The sequence below is a fragment of the Indicator indicator genome, chromosome 3 (assembly GCF_027791375.1).
Source record: "Indicator indicator isolate 239-I01 chromosome 3, UM_Iind_1.1, whole genome shotgun sequence".
NCBI lineage: Eukaryota > Metazoa > Chordata > Aves > Piciformes > Indicatoridae > Indicator > Indicator indicator.
Window position 1 is genome coordinate 21,369,533 of NC_072012.1, and position 18,878 is coordinate 21,388,410.

At 41.0% G+C, this 18,878-nt stretch overlaps 1 protein-coding gene across 1 annotated transcript in view; it reads left to right on the top strand.

Annotated features, from left to right (window-relative positions):
• Window positions 1-18,878, top strand: part of LOC128981121 (guanine nucleotide-binding protein G(t) subunit alpha-3-like) — a 91,518-nt gene that overhangs the window by 8,879 nt on the left and 63,761 nt on the right. The window contains exons 3-7 of the mRNA XM_054399777.1: window positions 2,350-2,491; window positions 4,978-5,135; window positions 6,878-7,006; window positions 12,051-12,180; window positions 12,388-12,541. Of these exons, the coding sequence (XP_054255752.1) occupies window positions 2,350-2,491; window positions 4,978-5,135; window positions 6,878-7,006; window positions 12,051-12,180; window positions 12,388-12,541 (713 nt within the window). The remainder of the gene's footprint in view (window positions 1-2,349; window positions 2,492-4,977; window positions 5,136-6,877; window positions 7,007-12,050; window positions 12,181-12,387; window positions 12,542-18,878) is intronic.

The window sequence follows — 18,878 nt, forward strand, 5'->3', positions numbered from 1 at the left end:
TAGAGGTTTGGAAGAAAAACAGAAGCTGGGAATTTGGTTGTTTTCAAAGAAGTAATTTTGCTGAAAATACATTTTTACACCAAAATCTGGATAATTCTACTCTTATTAATATAATTTTCTAGCAAATCTTATTATTTCCAGACTAAAAACTGAATCAAACTTGAATCCTTTCACTAATCTTAGCAAAATACCTTCGGATGATCAAAATATAGATACACTGCAAGGCCTTAAAAAGGCTAAGATGGTAATGAGGGATAGCTAAAAAGGGGGGGAGGGGGAATGAAATAGGCTTCTCTGGAGCTCTGTCTTCTGACTAGATCATTTCAAATGTCTAATTTAATGTTTTTAAACCAAGTTGGGTATTTCTGTGCTGTGCTCTAAGTTAGGAGTGCAAACCTACTATAAATAATTCAGTGAATAAAAAGCAGGCAACAAAATGTTTCATAATGCATAATTTCTGCTGATACTGAATCAAGTCCACCTATCTGATGAGAAGATCTCCTTGAGTGAAAAAAAAAAAATAGAATAACTTTTTCCTCTAATAAAACCATAATTTAGATATTATGACTGATGGCCTAACACCTCATGCCTTCACCATCCTGCATTTATCTTTTAAATATTGTTTATTTTTTCAAGAGGATCAGGGAACAGAATTTTTCATTTGCTAAAATGCTCCTTCTGGCCCTATAAGATGTCAGCCTGTTTTACAACACCTCTTTACAAATGACAGCTCTTTAATGAAAGTAACAAAATTCACTACCAATTTAACAGGCTGGCTAACCTGCTTTCTGCCAGAGGATGTAAATACATTTTAAAACAAACAAACAAGCAAACAAAAAAGAACAGCAAAACAAAACAAAATCCATGAAAAGCCTCAAGAAAAAACACATTTTCTTTCTTGGATTCCAAGATCTAGTTTTATTTCAGAATCATGTATTTTCTTCCTTCCCTTGCTCTTCAAATGGAAAGCATGAAATTATAACATAGCCATTTGTAGACTGTGTTAGGGCCTTTGCTTCTCTCTTATCCCAGATTTTTTGCAGGCGAAAACACCCATCTTACCCATAAATCCTGTTACAGCCACTGCTTTGTGTACTTCATGACATTTGAGTTTCCATGTGTTTCACTCCATTATTTATATAAAAATTGCTACTTTCACAGGTAGTAAGGGTAAGAGTTAGAAGAAGAGGCTTAAGTACCAGTGCAAAGTGCAACACAGATGCGCCTGGAATGATTTCTTGTTTTAGGTGATCTGACCCAGTTAAAGAGGCCACATACACCAGTAGGGAGCTCTGGGCTCCACGGTGATGTACAAAGAGGACATTGCCTAGGCCATTTCCAAGCAGCAACCCAAATTACTTAGTGCACACATCTATACTTATTCTGGACTAACCTGACAGATGATTTCTTATCACCCCTTTATGCTTGTATAATTTTGTATTTATTGTATATACTTGTATATATTTCTGCTCTATCCAGACTTCTGTCTGGCAAAAGACAGGAAAAAAAGAAACAAACCCACAAAAGAACAGAGAAATTATTTATTTAATAACCTGGCCTTCTTCTCTGAAGTGAGATGAGCAAGAACAGAGCTTCAGTTCCAGCAGCAGCCTCAATTCCAGCAGCAGCCAAAGCAATTTAGTGTCTGTTCATTGACAGTATACTACTGCAAAAAGGGTGAGGCTTTTATCCTTTTTACACAACTCAACAAAAAAGATATCTCTGAGTTACAATATAATCTGCACACTGATCTTGGAGAACTTGAACCACACGTCATTCCCCAGTCAAGGAGGATTATGAAATTATAATCCCTCTGTCAGAATTAAATTAAATTAATTTGACTGCTAACTTTCTTTGTCCTCTGAAATACAGGCCAAATCCTCTGGAGTCATATGTATGGACCCAAAGCCTGTACATAGTAACAGTAATACCTCTCAATAACTAGAAATTGCAAATGAGGTACAAAGAAATATTACGAAAAAAAATTGTTTTCTTGAGGAAGTACCTCAGTATTAAAAGTCGGGGGGGGGGGGTTGCAATGATTTTCCTATTCTAGGTAAGGCTCTGAATAAAAATGACAACAATTAAACATGCAAGTTCACAGATCATGAATAATGTTGTAGATTCTTACAATAAAAGATAGGGGATCTTATTACAGCTATGCATTTTGCCCTGTACCCATAGGAATGGGCCTGGTTCTTGTTTCAGATTGAAATACTATCTTTGATCAACCCCTGAGGCAAAAAACCTTAACACCTATTCACTCAGACTGGGAAGGCAAAACCTAGCCTTATAAATTTAACCTCACAGAGCATCCCATAAACCTTTCATTTTCTATTTTTGCACCAGGATTATCCATAAAGATGGTTTCACTTACCAGGAACGCATGGAGTTCAGACCTGTCATTTACAGTAATACAGTGCAGTCTATCCTGTCAATTGTGAAAGCAATGATCAAGTTAGGAATCAGTTATGAAAACCCAGCTAGAATTGTGAGTATGATTCCATTTCTCTTGAAATAGGCATTGGAATACAATGTTTTGTAATATAATTGTAGAGATTAGTAGAACACAGAGGGCTGGGTCTTTGCTTTATGAAGTGGAAATTAAGTACTGCTTGAGTTATATATTGTACAGCATGTCCTCACCGTTTTTGTTTCCTCAAGATTGATGCCTGGGCTCTAACCTTCACACAAACTGAGATTTTGTTTGTTACAAAAGAAATGTTCAACCTGCAAAGACGTAAGAAAGAAAAAAAATAACGTTTTCTTAGCTGCTTAGTCACTTACTCACTGCTGATAGGAAATGTAAAAAATATTTTCCTTTTACTAGTAAAGCCTGGGGCTCAGCCATGTAAGGAAGGATCACCTAGACATGTTTGGATTATTCCAGTTGCTCCTGGAGCAGAGACCTACCCATTGTACAGATGCAGCATAGAATCACAGAATCATAGAATTAACCAGGTTGGAAAAGACCTTCAAGATCATCTAGTCACTCAACACCATCTAATCAACTAAACCATGGCACTAAGTGCCTCAACCATGCCTTATTTTAAACACTTCCAGGGAAGGTGACTCCACTACCTCCCTAGGCAATCCATTCCAATGGCCAATCACTCCTTCTGCGAAGAATTTCTTCCTAGCACCCAGTCTAAACCTCCCCTGGTGCAGCTTGAGACTGTCCTCTCATTCTGTCACTGGTTGCCTGGGAGAAGAGACCAACGCCCAGCACAATGGCACTGAAGAGAAGTGGAGTTTGACCTTCCTGACACCATTAACAATCCTATGCAAGCACAAGGAATTTTGAAGGACAGAAGAAAAAACACATACTTTTCTTCTCAGTGCAAGGATTCAGTCCATTGCCTGTAATTTAGAACTCGATGAGAATTTCTCAAAGGACTGTCAGAATAGCTGTGGGTTCCAGACCTGGTAAATTCTGCTTATTGCCAAGAGGTTTATCTAAAGCACAATTGCTATCTATTTTTAATATTAAAACAAGCTGAAGTCCATCTAAATGACAGAGAGGAACAAAACGTTCCACAAATCAGGTTTACGATAAATTCTATCTACTGCTATCTTCTTTTGCATAAGCATCAAAATCCACTGTTACCACCTTTTGCGTAACAATCAATGAACTGTACACTTACTGTACAGATGAAGGCCCTGAGCTCGAGGCTTCCTGGTGCAGGTTGTGCAACCCACAAATCCAACATAGCTATAACCATTAAATGATATGTGGTATCTTGAACTCTTATCTTGAAGCTGAACAAGTGTGCACCCAGGACAGCAGTCCTGGAGACAAATGAGGGACACGCATGACCCAGTTCTGCTGATCCTGGCACTGAGCAAGGGAATGGGTTGTAAATGGAGACAGTGTTGTTTAATGTAGAAGGGCAATTTTTATGGCTATCCTCTTTCAAATGAGGGCAACCTTCTACTGGTTATTTCTTCCCCCCTTTTTTAACAAAACAAAACCGATTTTTTCTCCGTGCTAACTCAATTTCCCCAAGATTAGTTTTCATAAACTGCATTCTCTATTGAAATACAAAGGTATAATACATTCCTAAAATAAATTTGTTACAAGTTATTGAGAGAGATTTTCTATTTTTTGGATAAAACGTACTTGAGAAGATATTTACACAACTGTGTTTATCAGAACCCATTTCTACTTTTGCAGCTATTACCTGCAAATCAATTCGGTTGTCTACTTATAAAGCTAGGAAGAATTATATTCTATAATTATCCACTGCTGTGACAGTGTATGAAATGAAGCTATTTTAACCATACTCTTTATTTACAGTACATTCCTAAGCTGTTAACACTGTAAATAAATATTTGTAATCTACTAGATTACTTGAAGTCTTTTTGGATTGACTGCAAAAGGAAGAAATTATAGAATATTACATTTAAAATACTGGGGATTTTATGTAGTTACAGGTTTCCTCTTCCTCAAATAAAAGAAAACCAAAACGCTATTGGAAATGCATTCTCTACGTGTATTCACTTAGTCACATTTCTTACTGTGGCCTAAAGCTAGAAAGTTTTTCTTCCCAATGCATTAAAAAATATACTTATTTGTCTATTTATGCTTTGATGTAGTCACATTTAAGCTTTATATATTGCTTTTAATGCAGTTTTTCATACCTCACTACTCTCTCTTACAATAAAATCCTTCCTTCCAAGTTGGACCTTTCATGAACACCTTTGGCAACATGAAATTAAGCCCTTGTACAAACAAACAAACAAAACAAACAGAAGATGAAAACTCTGTGTATCATAATTTAAGCCTAACCTTGACACTAACTAAAGTGAAGTGAGCTAGTAATAGGATGCTTACATGCACAGGCAAGCACAGCTACCTGGAAAATTGGTGAAAAATGAGAAATTTTGCCTCTGCGACTCTTTGCAAACCAATCATGTCTTCAAGGAGGTGAAGGGGCACAGTGTGCTTGCATAATATTTACTGAAATTTCTCTTTAGGAAGACGAAAGGAAGCTGTGTGCCATGGCAACAGCTCTGGAAGATGGTGACATGTCTCCTGAATTGGTTGAACTCATCAAACAGCTGTGGAGCGACGGGGGGACCCAGGCCTGCTTCGCAAGGGCAGCAGAGTACCAGCTCAATGACTCGGCAGCCTAGTAGGTGACACCAGCTGCAAGTGCCAGCAGCTGGCTAGTACTGTAATAGACAGCCTAGGTAGGCTTCTGACAAGAACTCTTCCTCACATGCAGAACAGTCGACAAAAATTATTGCTCATTAGCCTGAAAAAGAATGACTTTTTTCTTTCATGATTTTTATGATATATCACAAATGTTTACATGAAGGGAAAAAAAGTGAAAACAAGGGACACCTTTGGAAAAGATTAACTGAAACAGCTTAAGTGGTACCTAGAGCTGTATTTTTAATGCATACACTTCAGGCTGCTAAGCGTAAGTCTGGAGTTTTAGTTTCCTCTAAACTGATCTGTTTGCATAGACAAGTGATCCCTGGGCCAACCTGTGACCTGGGAGGAGGCAGGCAGATAAGCAGAGGAATAGGGTTGCTCAGTTCCAACTCCACAAATGATCACTATTCAGCTGGAGTGCTTCTCCTAGCCTAGATGTAGTCAGTAAACACAGACGCTGCAGGAATCCCTGATTTGGTTGCTTCTACAGCTGTTCTTACAGGCTACAGTGGTCCTGCTCTGCTGTTTTCTCCCTAAGCTCATACAAGACTGAGAAGGGAGATGTCACCTGGGTCAGAGTTCATAAATCTGACTCTAGATCTGGGACAGAGATTTGTTCCCACTGAAGTCCATCTTCCAAGGTCTGCAGCTGGAGGTTCCTCTGTTCCTACAGCTCCTCCTACAGGTTGAGGGCATCTGCAGAGTCAAACATTACAGGATGTTCCATGCCCCTCCTAGTCAGCAGAGGAAGGCATGATCTGACACTGAGCCAGGAGCCAGGCAAACTGAAGGAAGAAATAGCTTACTAGTTGTAGAAAGTAGAAGGGATATACTATGAAAATATTAAAAATTCTTTGTATCTTCAAAATAACATTTAAAAGCTTTCTGCAAGGTACGTAAAGAGAGAAAATACTGCCTGTGTTGCTTTTGTGCCTGATTTGGCAGTATTTTATGGCAGCCTTGTATTTCTCTAAGAATAGAAATAATTGTTTCCTGACATATCCTTTCTGACTGGCCACACTGCAGTTCCCAGCACTAAAAGTTCACAACAAGTCAGTCATCATAATCAAAAGGAAAAACACTCCTTGAAATAAAACCCAAGCAAATAAACAAATAAACAACAACAACAACAACAAATCCACAAAACAAACAGAAGAACCCACCCACAACAAACTCTAATGCAGAAAAAAAAAAAAACATACATTACCTGTTTGCCAACTAACATTCTAGTCTGTACACTACATTAGATTTTGCTGCCTAAAAAGAAGATAGAAATAGTGTTATGGTCTGTGTCATAGTTCAACCTAGTGTCATAGTTCAACCCTGTGTCGTAGTTCAAGGGAACTAATACAGACTGCCAAAGAGCCAATCACAGAATGTTAGGCATTGGAAGGGACCTCGAAAGATCACCTAGTCCAACCCCCATGCCACAGCAGGATCACCTCGAGTAGGTCACACAGAAACACATTCAGGATTTTCCTGAACTGAAATTCTCAGAAATATGTTTATAATATAAAATTAAATTATACATATATAGAAAAAACAAAACAAACAAAGATAAAATTACACTGTGGACCTAGGTTATTTAAAAATAAATTGCATTAAAATGTGTAATTTGTATGAAATATTCTAAAGTAGCTCAATGTGAAGTGATTATGAAACGTTCACTTCACCTTTTGAACTCATTCATCACCATTTCTTTTTTACTTTCCTCAGTTACCTCAACAACTTGGATAGGTTAGCAATGCCAAACTATGTGCCTACTGAGCAAGATGTTTTGCATTCCCGAGTGAAAACAACTGGGATTATAGAGACTCAGTTTTCTTTCAAGGATTTGAACTTCAGGTATGAAAGCCATGTTTGACAGTTTTCTGTAGTTATATTTTTCTTAAGTATTTTCTTTCAGAATTATTGATATTCTGATACTGGGATATCACAGAATCACACAGAATCACTATGGCTGAAAAGACTTTTAACAGTATCAAGTCCAACCATTATGTAATTCCTTGATCACTATATCTAGATAGCTTTTTAATACAGCCAGGAATGGTGATTCAACCACTCCCCTGGGTAGCCTGTTCCAGTCTTTGATAACTCTTTTGGTATAGAAGCTTTTCCTAGTGTCTAACCTAAATCTTTCCAGCTGCAACTTGATGCCATTTCCTCTGGTCCTATCAGTTGTGACTTGTGAGAAGAGACCAACACCCACCTCTCTACAATCACCTTTCACATAGTTGTAGAGAGTGATAAGGTCTCCCCTCAGCCTCCTTCTCTTCAGACTAAACAACTCCAGCTGCCTCAGCAGCTCCTCATAAGACTTAAGACCTTTCACAGCTTTGTTGCCCTTCTCTGGACCCACTCCAGGACCTCAATGTCTCTCTGATCATGAGGGCCCCAAAACTGAACACAGTATTCAATGTGTGGCCTCACAAGTGCTGAGTACAGTGGAGCAACTGCTCTGGTCCTGCTTGTCACACTAGTCTTGATGCAAGCCAGGATGCTGGTGGCCTTCTTGGCCATCTGGGCACACTCTTGGTTCGTGTTCAGATGGCTGTGGATCAAGATCCCTAGGTCCTTCTCTGCTGGGCAGCTTTCCAGGCACTCTGACCCAAGGGCTGTTGTGGCCCAAGTGCAGGATTTGGTACTTGGCCTTGTCGAAGCCGAACTGGCCTCAGCCCATTCATCCAGCCTGTCCAGATCCCTCTAAAGAGCCTTCCCATTGCCTCTGAAGAGCCTTCCTACCCTCTAGCCAATGAACACTGCCAACTAACTTGCTGTAGTCTGCAAAGTTACTGAAGGTGCTTACAATCTCCTTGTCAAGACCCCTGATAAAGATATTAAACAGGAATGGTCCCAGCACTGAGCCCTGAGAAACACCACTTCATCCTTGAATCCAGTCATTTAATATTTTGAAACAGACAAAAATAGCAAGATACTTTAGTCCTTGTACTCCAGCTCTAAGCATATACTGGACTATTGTGAAGAGCCATCAGAATATCAGGTTCTAAAAGGACATTTTTACATATGTGAGTGCCTATAAAGCGCTAGTTGTAACCTGTCATTTGAATAATTGTTCATGACATTTAGGAGATTTGCCTCCCTAAATGTCCTTAACAGCATGCAAAACATTTGATGGCTACTAATTTGCATGCACTCTCAACCTTTCACTCTCCTCTCTTGAAAAGGAAAATAACTGCTCTTAACACTGGAATGCATTATAGTTGGAAAAAAAAAAAATCTGTTCCATGGGAAATTTCAGTATTAGTATTCGTGCTTTCATGCTGATTGAAGATGAAAAGCAAAATGCTCAAAAATCTTGAAAATGAAAATTTTGATTGATACTAATTGACACTTTCAGATACTCAAGATTTTGCTGTGCTTGGTGAACCAATTAAAAGCATCTAAATCCACAAGAAAATGTATTTGAATTAATTATGATAGTTTTGATACTCTGTAATACTTTACTGACTGAATTAATTTAATTCTTCATTTAAAGGCTGGGGAGCATACTAAGGAATATAGTCTAGACAAGAGACTGTCTGTAAACACAGATAGATAAAGCACCAGAATTATAACTTTTAATTTTTTTCATTGTGCTTTTTTTTTCTTTCCTCCTCATGTGACAATTAAACATCTCTCAAACTATCTATGCTACCAGAGGGATGCTTTGACACAATGGAGACTACATATACAAAATAAGATTCCGAAGTGGATGCCCTATAAATAAATTATCACCTATTCAGCACATACCAACAAATGCACAAACGCACAATGTCATAGACACCACCATTTTCTTTCTCTTTGATTAACATATTTCCAGACAGGTTTGTACATTGGAAATCTCAGCACCTTCAATAACAACTGTAGTTTGTATTAAAAAAAGGATGGAGAAAGATATCATCACCAAATCCTCTCTGATACGAATTTTACCAGTCCTGATATTAGAATATCAGAATGAGTGTCCACGTCCAACTGAAATGCAGTGCAATTGAGAATGCTTACCTGGGTGTCTGTAAACACAAGACAAAAACCACTGTGTTTTTAGCCTCTGCTACGCATCACAGTACAGTAGTGTTATGTGAGTGAAGTCATTGGTGATATGCAGCACTTGAGTAATACAAGGTAAAACTACTGAAAAAAGGTCTGAGGGGTTTGAGATGTGATAGGAATGCAGAGCAGCTATAAATCCATTTTAACCAGCCAGTTTCTGCTACTTTGCTTTGCCAGAAAAATGCATAACAGCTGGAGGATTCTGATGACTTTGCACTTAGTTTGCCAAGTACCATAGAAACATCCATAAAGAGAGGAATACTTTCACATTCAGAGTTTTGGTTGATACACTTAAATCAGGCTTGGGGTCACAAGCCATACACGGATAAAAAGAAAACATAAACAGATGCCTTATTCATTAAAACACTTGTCCCTCCTCTGAACTGAATGAAGTAGAAAACATTTTGTATCTGTGCAGAGAAAGTCTAAATCCAAGTATTGCTCCAGGGAACTGAATTACAGTTGCACAGGTAACATCTCTTGTTATTTGCCACCTTCTTAGTGGTTACTTTCCTGCTTTAATGTAATTCAGATTCAATTTATTTCATTGATGTTGACTTTGATTTCCATAGCTCAGAACACAGAATCATAGAATGCTTTGGGTTGGAAGAGACTTACAAAGATCATCTAGTCCAACTCCCCTGCAGTCACCAGGGACATCCTCTGCTAGATCAGCTTGCTCAGAGCCTTGTTGAGCCTCAGATTGAATATCTCCAGGGATAAGGCCTCAACTACCTCTCTGGGCAGCCTGTTGCACTGTTCCAGCACCCTCATGGCGAAGAACTTGTTCATAACATTCAGTCTAAATCTGCTTTTCTCTAATTTCAAGCCATTGCCCCTCATCCTATCACTACAGGCCTTTGGAAACAGTCCCTCTGCAGCCTTCTAGTAGGCCCCCTACAGGTACTGGAAGGCTGCTATTAGACCTCCCTGGAGCCTTCTCTTCTCCAGGCTGAACAACCCCAGCTCCCTCACCCTGACCTCATAAAAAAGGTGCTCCTGCCCCCATGGTAAGTATTTGTAAAACATGGGTAAATATTTGTAAAAGAAGCTCCAATCTTCATAAGTCCTCTCCTGCTGTCATTTCCATTGATGTGCCCTAGTTAGACTGAAATCAAGGAAGCTTTATTTTACTCTTGAGGTCTCACCGTATGCACCATTAGGAAAAATAAATATACAGATAGTCTTGAATCTGTAGATAAGTTTTCCCAGAGTGCTGAGAGAATATCAGGCTATGACTGCTTTGGTAAATGAAGAAGATAGTCTCAGAGTTCTGGGCACTAATCACAGCCAAAAGTCAAGATGCTTTTATTCATACTGACCTCACTGAACTAACTCAGTGAAGACACGCTTGAAAGATGCCATTCCTGTTATCAAAATCTTGGGCCACAAAAAAGCTTCTTGATTTCCTAATAACTCATGCTTATAGACACCCTATCATCACAGATTAAATACACAGAAGAAAACTAAAATCTCTAATTACTCCTCAGCTGCAGCAGCAGTTCATCATGAACACTGGAAAGGGTTTCATTTCTTCTAAGCAGGATGAAAAATGATAAACTATAATGTTTGTTTCCATCAGCTGCATTACTAATGGTGAAGAAAACAGAGGATCAATATTCTGGGAAACAAACGGTGTTTCAGTAAGATATTATTCTTGCTGTGTTTATTTTTGACATGAGTTTTTTTCATACTGAATCCAAATATTTTCACTAGTATAAAAATCGAGGTGTGTTTCTGTTTGAGATACTGAAGGGGATACATCCATAGAATAAGGTCTAATGCATTTTCTTGAAGAGATACAACAGGGGATTAGGTTTTACAGTTTCCAGTTCTAGAACAAGCAGTACATGGAAAAGTCATCATGAACACAAGAAAACAAAAAAGAAAGTGTAGAATAAAGTTGATTTTTTTGCATGGTTTTCCTCCTTTATGATGCACTTGAAAAATAGTCAAGTTTGGAACATATTATATCAGAAAAAATAATTAAAAGAAAGCCTTGCCCCTGAAGAACTGCAAATATAAAGTGAGAATTTTGAAAGCTGGTGATATGCAGAACACTGGTAGCTTTTCATGACAGCTCCATCTCAGTCGGGCCCTAACTAGATCCCAGATGCTCAGTTGGCTTTAGGTCCCAAATAAAGAGCCCATAAAAAGTTCATATCATTCTACCCAAATTTCTGGCAAACACTGAAGGAAGTTAACACAGAGGAGGCCAACTCCACATTTTGCAGTCTACAAATAAAGAGATTTCTGCTCTCCATTAATTGTTGCTTACACAGCAATTAATGCAGTTGGTAGGGCACAGACTCCTCATGCACAAACAAGTGCTGCACATTTTACAGCTAGTGGAGGGATTGTGGCAGGACAACGAATAGCTGACGAAATACCTGCCATTCAAGCATTAACAGTGGGTCAACCCACCATGTCTTGCTCCCAGCCAGACTTTTGCTCAAACTGTCAGCTTGCTGTAAGCAAAACTGCAAAGTAACAAATGACAGTGGATTTGAGTCTTTTGTCAATGCTTCATGTAAGAACTCTGTCCTGAACAAATCTTTGCCTGGAGAGCCTAGTCCTACACTGAGCTCTGCCTCAACATGCAGTGCCAAATGAAACTACTGAAGGTATTTCACACGTGCCGGTATTTAAGCCTTTAGGTTTCATTTTGTACCTTCTACAAAGCTGTAACTAATACATAATACTCCTTAACCTGCTGGAACAGAAAAATCTGGGTGTTTGATTGTCATTCATGTCCAGTTGCACTCTGCAAATTAACAGCATGACTATGTCCTCATTAGTTTGTGCTTTACATTGTACATACTCTATTTTTCCTGCAAAGGATGTTTGATGTGGGTGGACAGCGATCAGAGAGGAAAAAGTGGATTCATTGCTTTGAAGGAGTTACTTGCATCATATTCTGTGCTGCACTCAGTGCCTATGACATGGTTCTGGTGGAAGATAAAGAAGTGGTGAGTCAGAAAAGACAAACAACCCTTTTTGCTGCTATGTTTTATTGTACTCTCTGATAGCATATCAGAACTAGCTCAGTTCCCTGATAATCATTTAGAGGCTATTATGATGTATTGGTTCTTGCCAGTAAAGAACATTAGAGTAAACATGACATATGGGGTAAGATTTGTCACTCTCTATCATGTTTACCTTTTGCATCTCAACAGAACAGAATGCATGAAAGTCTTCAGCTGTTCAATAGCATCTGCAACCACAAGTGCTTTGCAGCCACTTCCATTGTGCTGTTCCTAAACAAGAAAGACCTCTTTCAAGAGAAAATAACAAAAGTTCATCTGAATATCTGCTTTCCTGAGTATAATGGTAAGTTTGGCATTCTCAGAAGAAAATACATTTAGAGGATTAGTGTATGCCAAACATTAAAAACTGAGACTGACTCAGGTCACATACATATAACCATTTAAATTCTAAATCTTATCTAAGCATCTAGCCTTTCTCTCAAAAGAATGGTGTGGGACAGCCAGAATACAGCACATCTCACCTATACATGATGCCTGTCCCAGAGTGGTGCAGCCTCTCTCTGGACATGCTTATTTGTCTCCATTGGCAGTAGAGGAATCAGAATAGAACCAGAGAACTGTTTCAGTTGGGAAAGACCTCTAAGACCATCAAATCCAACCTAACACCACCATGGCCACTAGACCATGTCCCCAGGTGTCATATCTACCTGTTTTTTTAACACCTTTAGTGACAGTGACTCCACCACCTCCCTGGGCAGCCTGTTCCAATGCCTGACCAGCTTTTCAGGAAACAAACTTTTTCTTAATATCCAAAAGAAAGAAAAGAAAAGAAAGAAAGAAATAAAGAAAAAGAAAGAAATAAAGAAAAAGAAAGAAAGGAAGGAAGGAAGGAAGGAAGGAAGGAAGGAAGGAAGGAAGGAAAGGAAGGAAGGAAGGAAGGAAGGAAGGAAGGAAGGAAGGAAGGAAGGAAGTAAGGAAGGAAGAAAAAGAAAGGAAGGAAGGAAGGAAGGAAGTAAGGAAGGAAGGAAGGAAGGAAGGAATGAAGGAAGGAAGGAAGGACGGAAGGCCGGCCTGGCAGGAAGGCCGTACTTCCTGCCGTGCCTGCCTGCCAGGCCGGCCGTGCCTTCCGTCCGTCCTGTCCGTCCGTCCTTCCCTTCCTTCCTTCCTTCCTTCCTTCCTTCCGTCCCCTTCCTTCCTCCCTCCCCTCCCTGCCCTCCCCGCCCTCCCGCCCTCCCTCCCTCCCTCCCTCCCCTCCCGCCCTCCCTCCCTCCCTCCCTCCCTCCCCTCCCTCCCTCCCTCTCCCTCCCTCCCTCCCCTCCCTCCCCTCCCTCCCCTCCCTCCCTCCCTCCCTCCCTCCCGCCCTCCCTCCCGCCCTCCCTCCCTCCCCTCCCTCCCTCCCTCCCGCCCCTCCCTCCCTCCCTCCCTCCCTCCCTCCCTCCCCTCCCTCCCTCCCTCCCCTCCCTCCCTCCCGCCCTCCCTCCCTCCCTCCCTCCCTCCCTCCCCTCCCTCCCTCTCCCCTCCAAAAACACAAACAAATCCTAATATTTGTCCTACACCTAATACCAGACACAACACAAACACAACCAGTAACACACACCACTTCCACCCAACCAAATCCTGCATCTTGCCCAACGCCAACCGCCCCACAAAACACTCCTAGAACCCCAGCTGCACCTGCCGCATCCAGCCCATCTAAACACCCATGCCAAGTAGCACCAGACCCCCCCCCGAATGACAAGTATAGTAATATGTGCACCGTCCACAGACATAATCATCAAAGAAAATCTGAAAGACTGTGGCCTTTTCTAGTCATTCTCTCTCTTGCTCACATCTTGACTTCATCTCAATCCACTTTTTTCTCTTCATCCTGTGTGTTGACTGAAATAAAAAACTTGAGGATGAAACAATATCACTTAGGCTTTCCTCAGCTGTCACTTGAAGCCATAGAACCATAGAATGGTTTGGGCTGGAAGGGAACTCCAAAGTCCAAACCCCCCTGCAGTCAGCAGGGACGTCTTCCACTAGAGCAGGTTGCTGGAAGCCATGTTGAACCTCACCTTGAATATCTCCAGGGATGGGGCCTCAGCTACCTCCCCAGGCAACCTGTTGCAGTGTTCAAGCACCCTCACAGTAAAGAACTTGTTCCTAACATCCAGTCTAAACCTCCTTCTCCAGGCTGAACAACCGCAGCTCCCGCAGCCTGTCCTCACAGCAGAGGTGCTCCAGCCCCCTGATCATCTTTGTGATGAAGACAGGGGTATAGCCATGGGTGTAGCCTGAGCGTTGCAGACCAACAATGACTTTCTATTATATCTTAAGAAGACTGAAACAAGTGCTTCTGCTCCTCAGAGATACCAGCCACTTAGAAATCCCGTGAACAGAAGGGGAGAAGGAAAAGGGAAGACTGTTATATCTATCATGGACCTAATAGACTTTTTATACTTCTCTTTCCATGTATACACAGAAAAATCATCTTCATTGTTGAAAACAGGTTGTTATTCACAAGGCAAAGAAATCTTTGAGACTAGATGGAGATATGAAACATAACTTTCAGAGAAAAGATTGTCAGGGTTCTGAAAATCTTCCCAGAAGTATCTGTACTTTCCAAATAAAATGTACTAAACAATATAAAAACATCTTTCCTAATCCCTAATTGCAATTTTTGCCTTAGCTAGAAATGAAATTGATCCAATGAGCAAAGAATGATGAAGAAAAGGTTTCTTTAATAGTTTGAAACCTATTCCATACAGGCAGGGACCTCCAAGTTGCAGCAGCAATCTGGGCTCAAGAGCGTGCTTTCCAAAACCCTAGTTATAACCCTGATCTTGATCCTACATCATTTTAAAATGTAAAGGTAGGCATGAGATAGGAAGCAACAAAGGGTTAAGAAAAAATAATTTGAGGAAGATGGCATGAGTCCTCTTCCCAGACTTTCAAGACTTCTCTGGCCAATCTGATCAAATATTTGACTCCTTTTATTAGAAGAGGGAGAAAACAAATAAACAAACTCTTCCCTTGAGAAATGACAAGCAAAGTCTTAGCGCAGGAAACAGGTCATCCTGTGATATGCTTACTTTTGCACTGATTTTATTTGATGATGAAACACATTCCAAGGCCTTGAGTTAGCAAAAATATCAATGAGAAGATGAAAAGAACTAGTTTAAGCAAATGAAACTGCTTTACAGTAGAGCACTGTAGTGGGCCCAAAATGCCCAGAAAGGCCATTCAAGAAACACTTAAACTCAAGAAACACTTAATTTTTGTCTCAGTGGGGATAGCAAAGAGTGTTTCTGCATTGGCCCTAGGAGCAAACAACTGATATGGAAAGGCCATGCTCCTTAACTCTTGAGTCAGCTGCTCATTCTAATAAACTAAAGACTCCGCAGTCCATTCTTCTACCCACTGGGAAATGTAAATATTATTAGTGTCAGTGAAGGTTGCAAGACACTTGAAAAAGATAATGTATTCTCCTCATAATGTGTATCTCTAAGACATATTAGATGTCCTAAACCCACTTTCTATAACATTGTAGAAAACCTGCCATAAATCCAGTCCTTTTCTGTAACATTTTAAAAGCATAGGAATGCCACCTAAATCACAGGACAGTGAGGCTCTGATGACGAGTGTTGTGAAAGCTTCTCCTCCTTGGTACAGTCCATTAAAAACAAATCATAAATTCTAAGAAGCATCTGACACTTAAGATCCAAGGGCACTTGCATGATGAACATATATTGATCAAAGCCTCTAACTGTGCTTACCCATGGGTGCAAATCCTCTCCAAACAGGAGCAAAAGCTGTACCAGGAAATGACACAACCAGGAGATGGCATTCCTATGGGATCTTACGGAGAAGATACAAAATTACAATTTGCTACACAGCAGCACTGTTCAGTGGCTGGTTTTGTGCTAGCAGGATGTGTGGAGAAGAGTGAGCTGACTAGTATTTTGTACTTCGTATTACTCAGTTTATGAGGGGAAAGAACATAGCAAAGCTGAGGATATTTTTACAAGTTGCATGTGTTGATTGGAGCTGTGCTAAAATGCTGCGGCTTAAGGGGACATGATGTTCATTCATCATTAGGAAGGCACTGAAGAGGGATCTGGACAGGTGAAATCAAAGGACTGAGGTCAAAAAATGAGGTTTAACAAGACTACTTCCTGCACTTTGGTCACAACAACCCCAAGCAATGCTACAGGCTTGGAGCAGAGTGGCTGGAAACCAGCCTGGTGGAAAAGAATCAGAAGGCGCTGGTGGACGGGTGGCTGAACATGAGCCAGCAATGTGCCTGGGTGGCCAAGAAGGCCAACAGCATCCTGGCCTGGATGTGTCCAGTGTGTCCAGCACTGTAGGGAAGTGATGGTGCCCCTGTACTAGGCACTGCTGAAGACACAGCTTACGTTCATTTCTGGGTACCACAGGATAGCAAAGACAGGAGGTCTTGGAGATCCTGGAGCACGTCCAGAGAAGAGCAAAGAGGCTGGGGATGGGTTTGGAGGGCATCATAAAAGGAGTGGCTGAGGGACCTGGCATTGTTTAGTCTGAAGGACACTGAGGGGAGACCTTATCGCTCTCTACAACTCCTTGAAAGGAGGTTGGAGTAAGGCTGGTGTTGGTCTCTTTTCTCAAGTAACCAGTGACAGAATGAGGAGCATCTGAGGGTGCTGGGGTTGTTCAGTCTGGAGAAAAGGAGGCTAAGGAGAAACCTCATCACTCTCTACAACTACCTGAAGGCATGTTGGAGCGAGAAATGGGCCAGTCTCTTCTCCTGGGTGGCAAGCAACAAGAAATGGTTTCAAGCTGTACCAGGGGAGGTTCAGACTGGCTGATAGGAAATACTTCTTCACAGAGAGGGTTATCAAACATTGGAATGGTCTGCCCAGGGTGGTGGTGAAGTCACCATCCCTGGAGGTGTTTAAGCAGTGTGTGGACATGATGCTTAGGGACATGGTTTAGTGCTGACCCTTCGATGCTGGGTCAAAGGTTGGATGGAATGATCTTCGAGATCTCTTCCAACCAAATGTTTTCTGTGATTATGTGAAGTTGTGCCAGGGGAGGTTTAGATTGTACATTAGGAAAAACTTCTTTACTGAGAGACTGGCGAAGCATTGGAACAGGCTGCCCAGAGGGGTGGGGGAGTCTCCATCCCTGGAGGTATTCAAGAAGCTGTAGATGTGGTGCTTCAGGGTATAGTTTAGTGGTCATGGTAATTGGGTTTCAGATAACAGGAACTAGAAAAATAAAGTGAAAGTGGCCAGGCTCAAATGAAAGAGAATTAAATGAAGGACAGGTACATTTTCACACTAAATAACACCCATTTTCTCCCTTTCAAAACCACTGGTATTTTAGCAATTTTTCATATTAGAACTGAAAAGTTTCAAAGCTTAGACAAAACAGTTTGTTTTGTGGAAATAAAATATTTTGACAGATCCTAAATCCTTCCCTTTTGATGCGTGAAGAGCAACCAGTATCTGTTACAAACAAAACAGAGGCAAGCGTAGAAAACCTCCAGATTCCTTCCTTGATGGGGGCTTCCGGTTCTCTACACAGCTCTAGGCAGCAGCATTCCTTTTGTCAGAGCAGGTTTCCGTTCAGCAATGTTTTCCTGCCTTTGCACCAGCAGAGAGCAGCAGTGTCCCCAGCATCGAGCAGCAGTGTCCCTACATTACGGGATAGACCTGTCAGGACGTCAATGTGTTCGCTTTGGTTTGGGCACACAGAGCAGCCTGCGGGCACTAAACTACAGGTGCCACCCTGAAAGCTTTACAAAATTAGGGTTTGCAGTGCCGTAGTCCTCCTAGCTCAGAGTCTGCACAGGTGCTACTACTCAATCTTTTGCTGTTCTCATTTGTGTTTTCCCGTAGGTTGACAGAAGCAGTGAGGAATTTAGAGCATATTAATTGCTTATTAAACTTAGAATCTCTGAGCTCCCAAACATGAAGATGCTGCTGCTTCTCTCCCCTTTTGGTGTGTAATGTGGAGTTGGTTTTAACTTCTGTGTATTGTTTCTTCCATAAAACAATGTTTATATGTGTATACCTTGGTGTTTACGTTATGCCAAGATTTCTACCTTTTAAAAAGCCTGTTCACACAAACAGAAACCTTCTGCTTCACCAGATCTCAGTATACTGATGCCTGTTTACATTATCTCTGTGATGTGTAACAACAAGCACCCAAGTGAGCCCCTACAGATTTACAAGTCCAGTGAATCCTTGAGGTTTAGATATCAAACATCCACTTGCTAATTGTGACATTAATCTCACACTGTCTGCTGTTGAGATGTTAATGCTGTACTAGTGCCACGTTGCCATTTAAAGGCATTTCATCCTGTAGTACAAGTCATGTGCTCCTGACTGCTGGTACAGATCCAACAGATGGATTGTAAAGAAGTAGGAGGCAGAAAGCAAAATGCAAACAGACTCACTGATTTTAAAGTACAGCATATTCAAAGACAGCCTTTGGGTTTAGATTTCTCATCTCTTAAGCACCCAAAATCAGGTGAAAGTTCTCTTGCAGCAGTCAGGTAGGTCAGACAGACATCCAGCCCTGGCCTGGGAAATTATTCTGCCCTGCAGCTTACACAGGGCAAAGGGATTTAGACACAGACAAGCAGCTCTTGAAGCAAAATTCACTCTCCTGAGTGCTGTGGTGAAGTTCCCTACAAAGTGAGAGGGAAGAGTTCA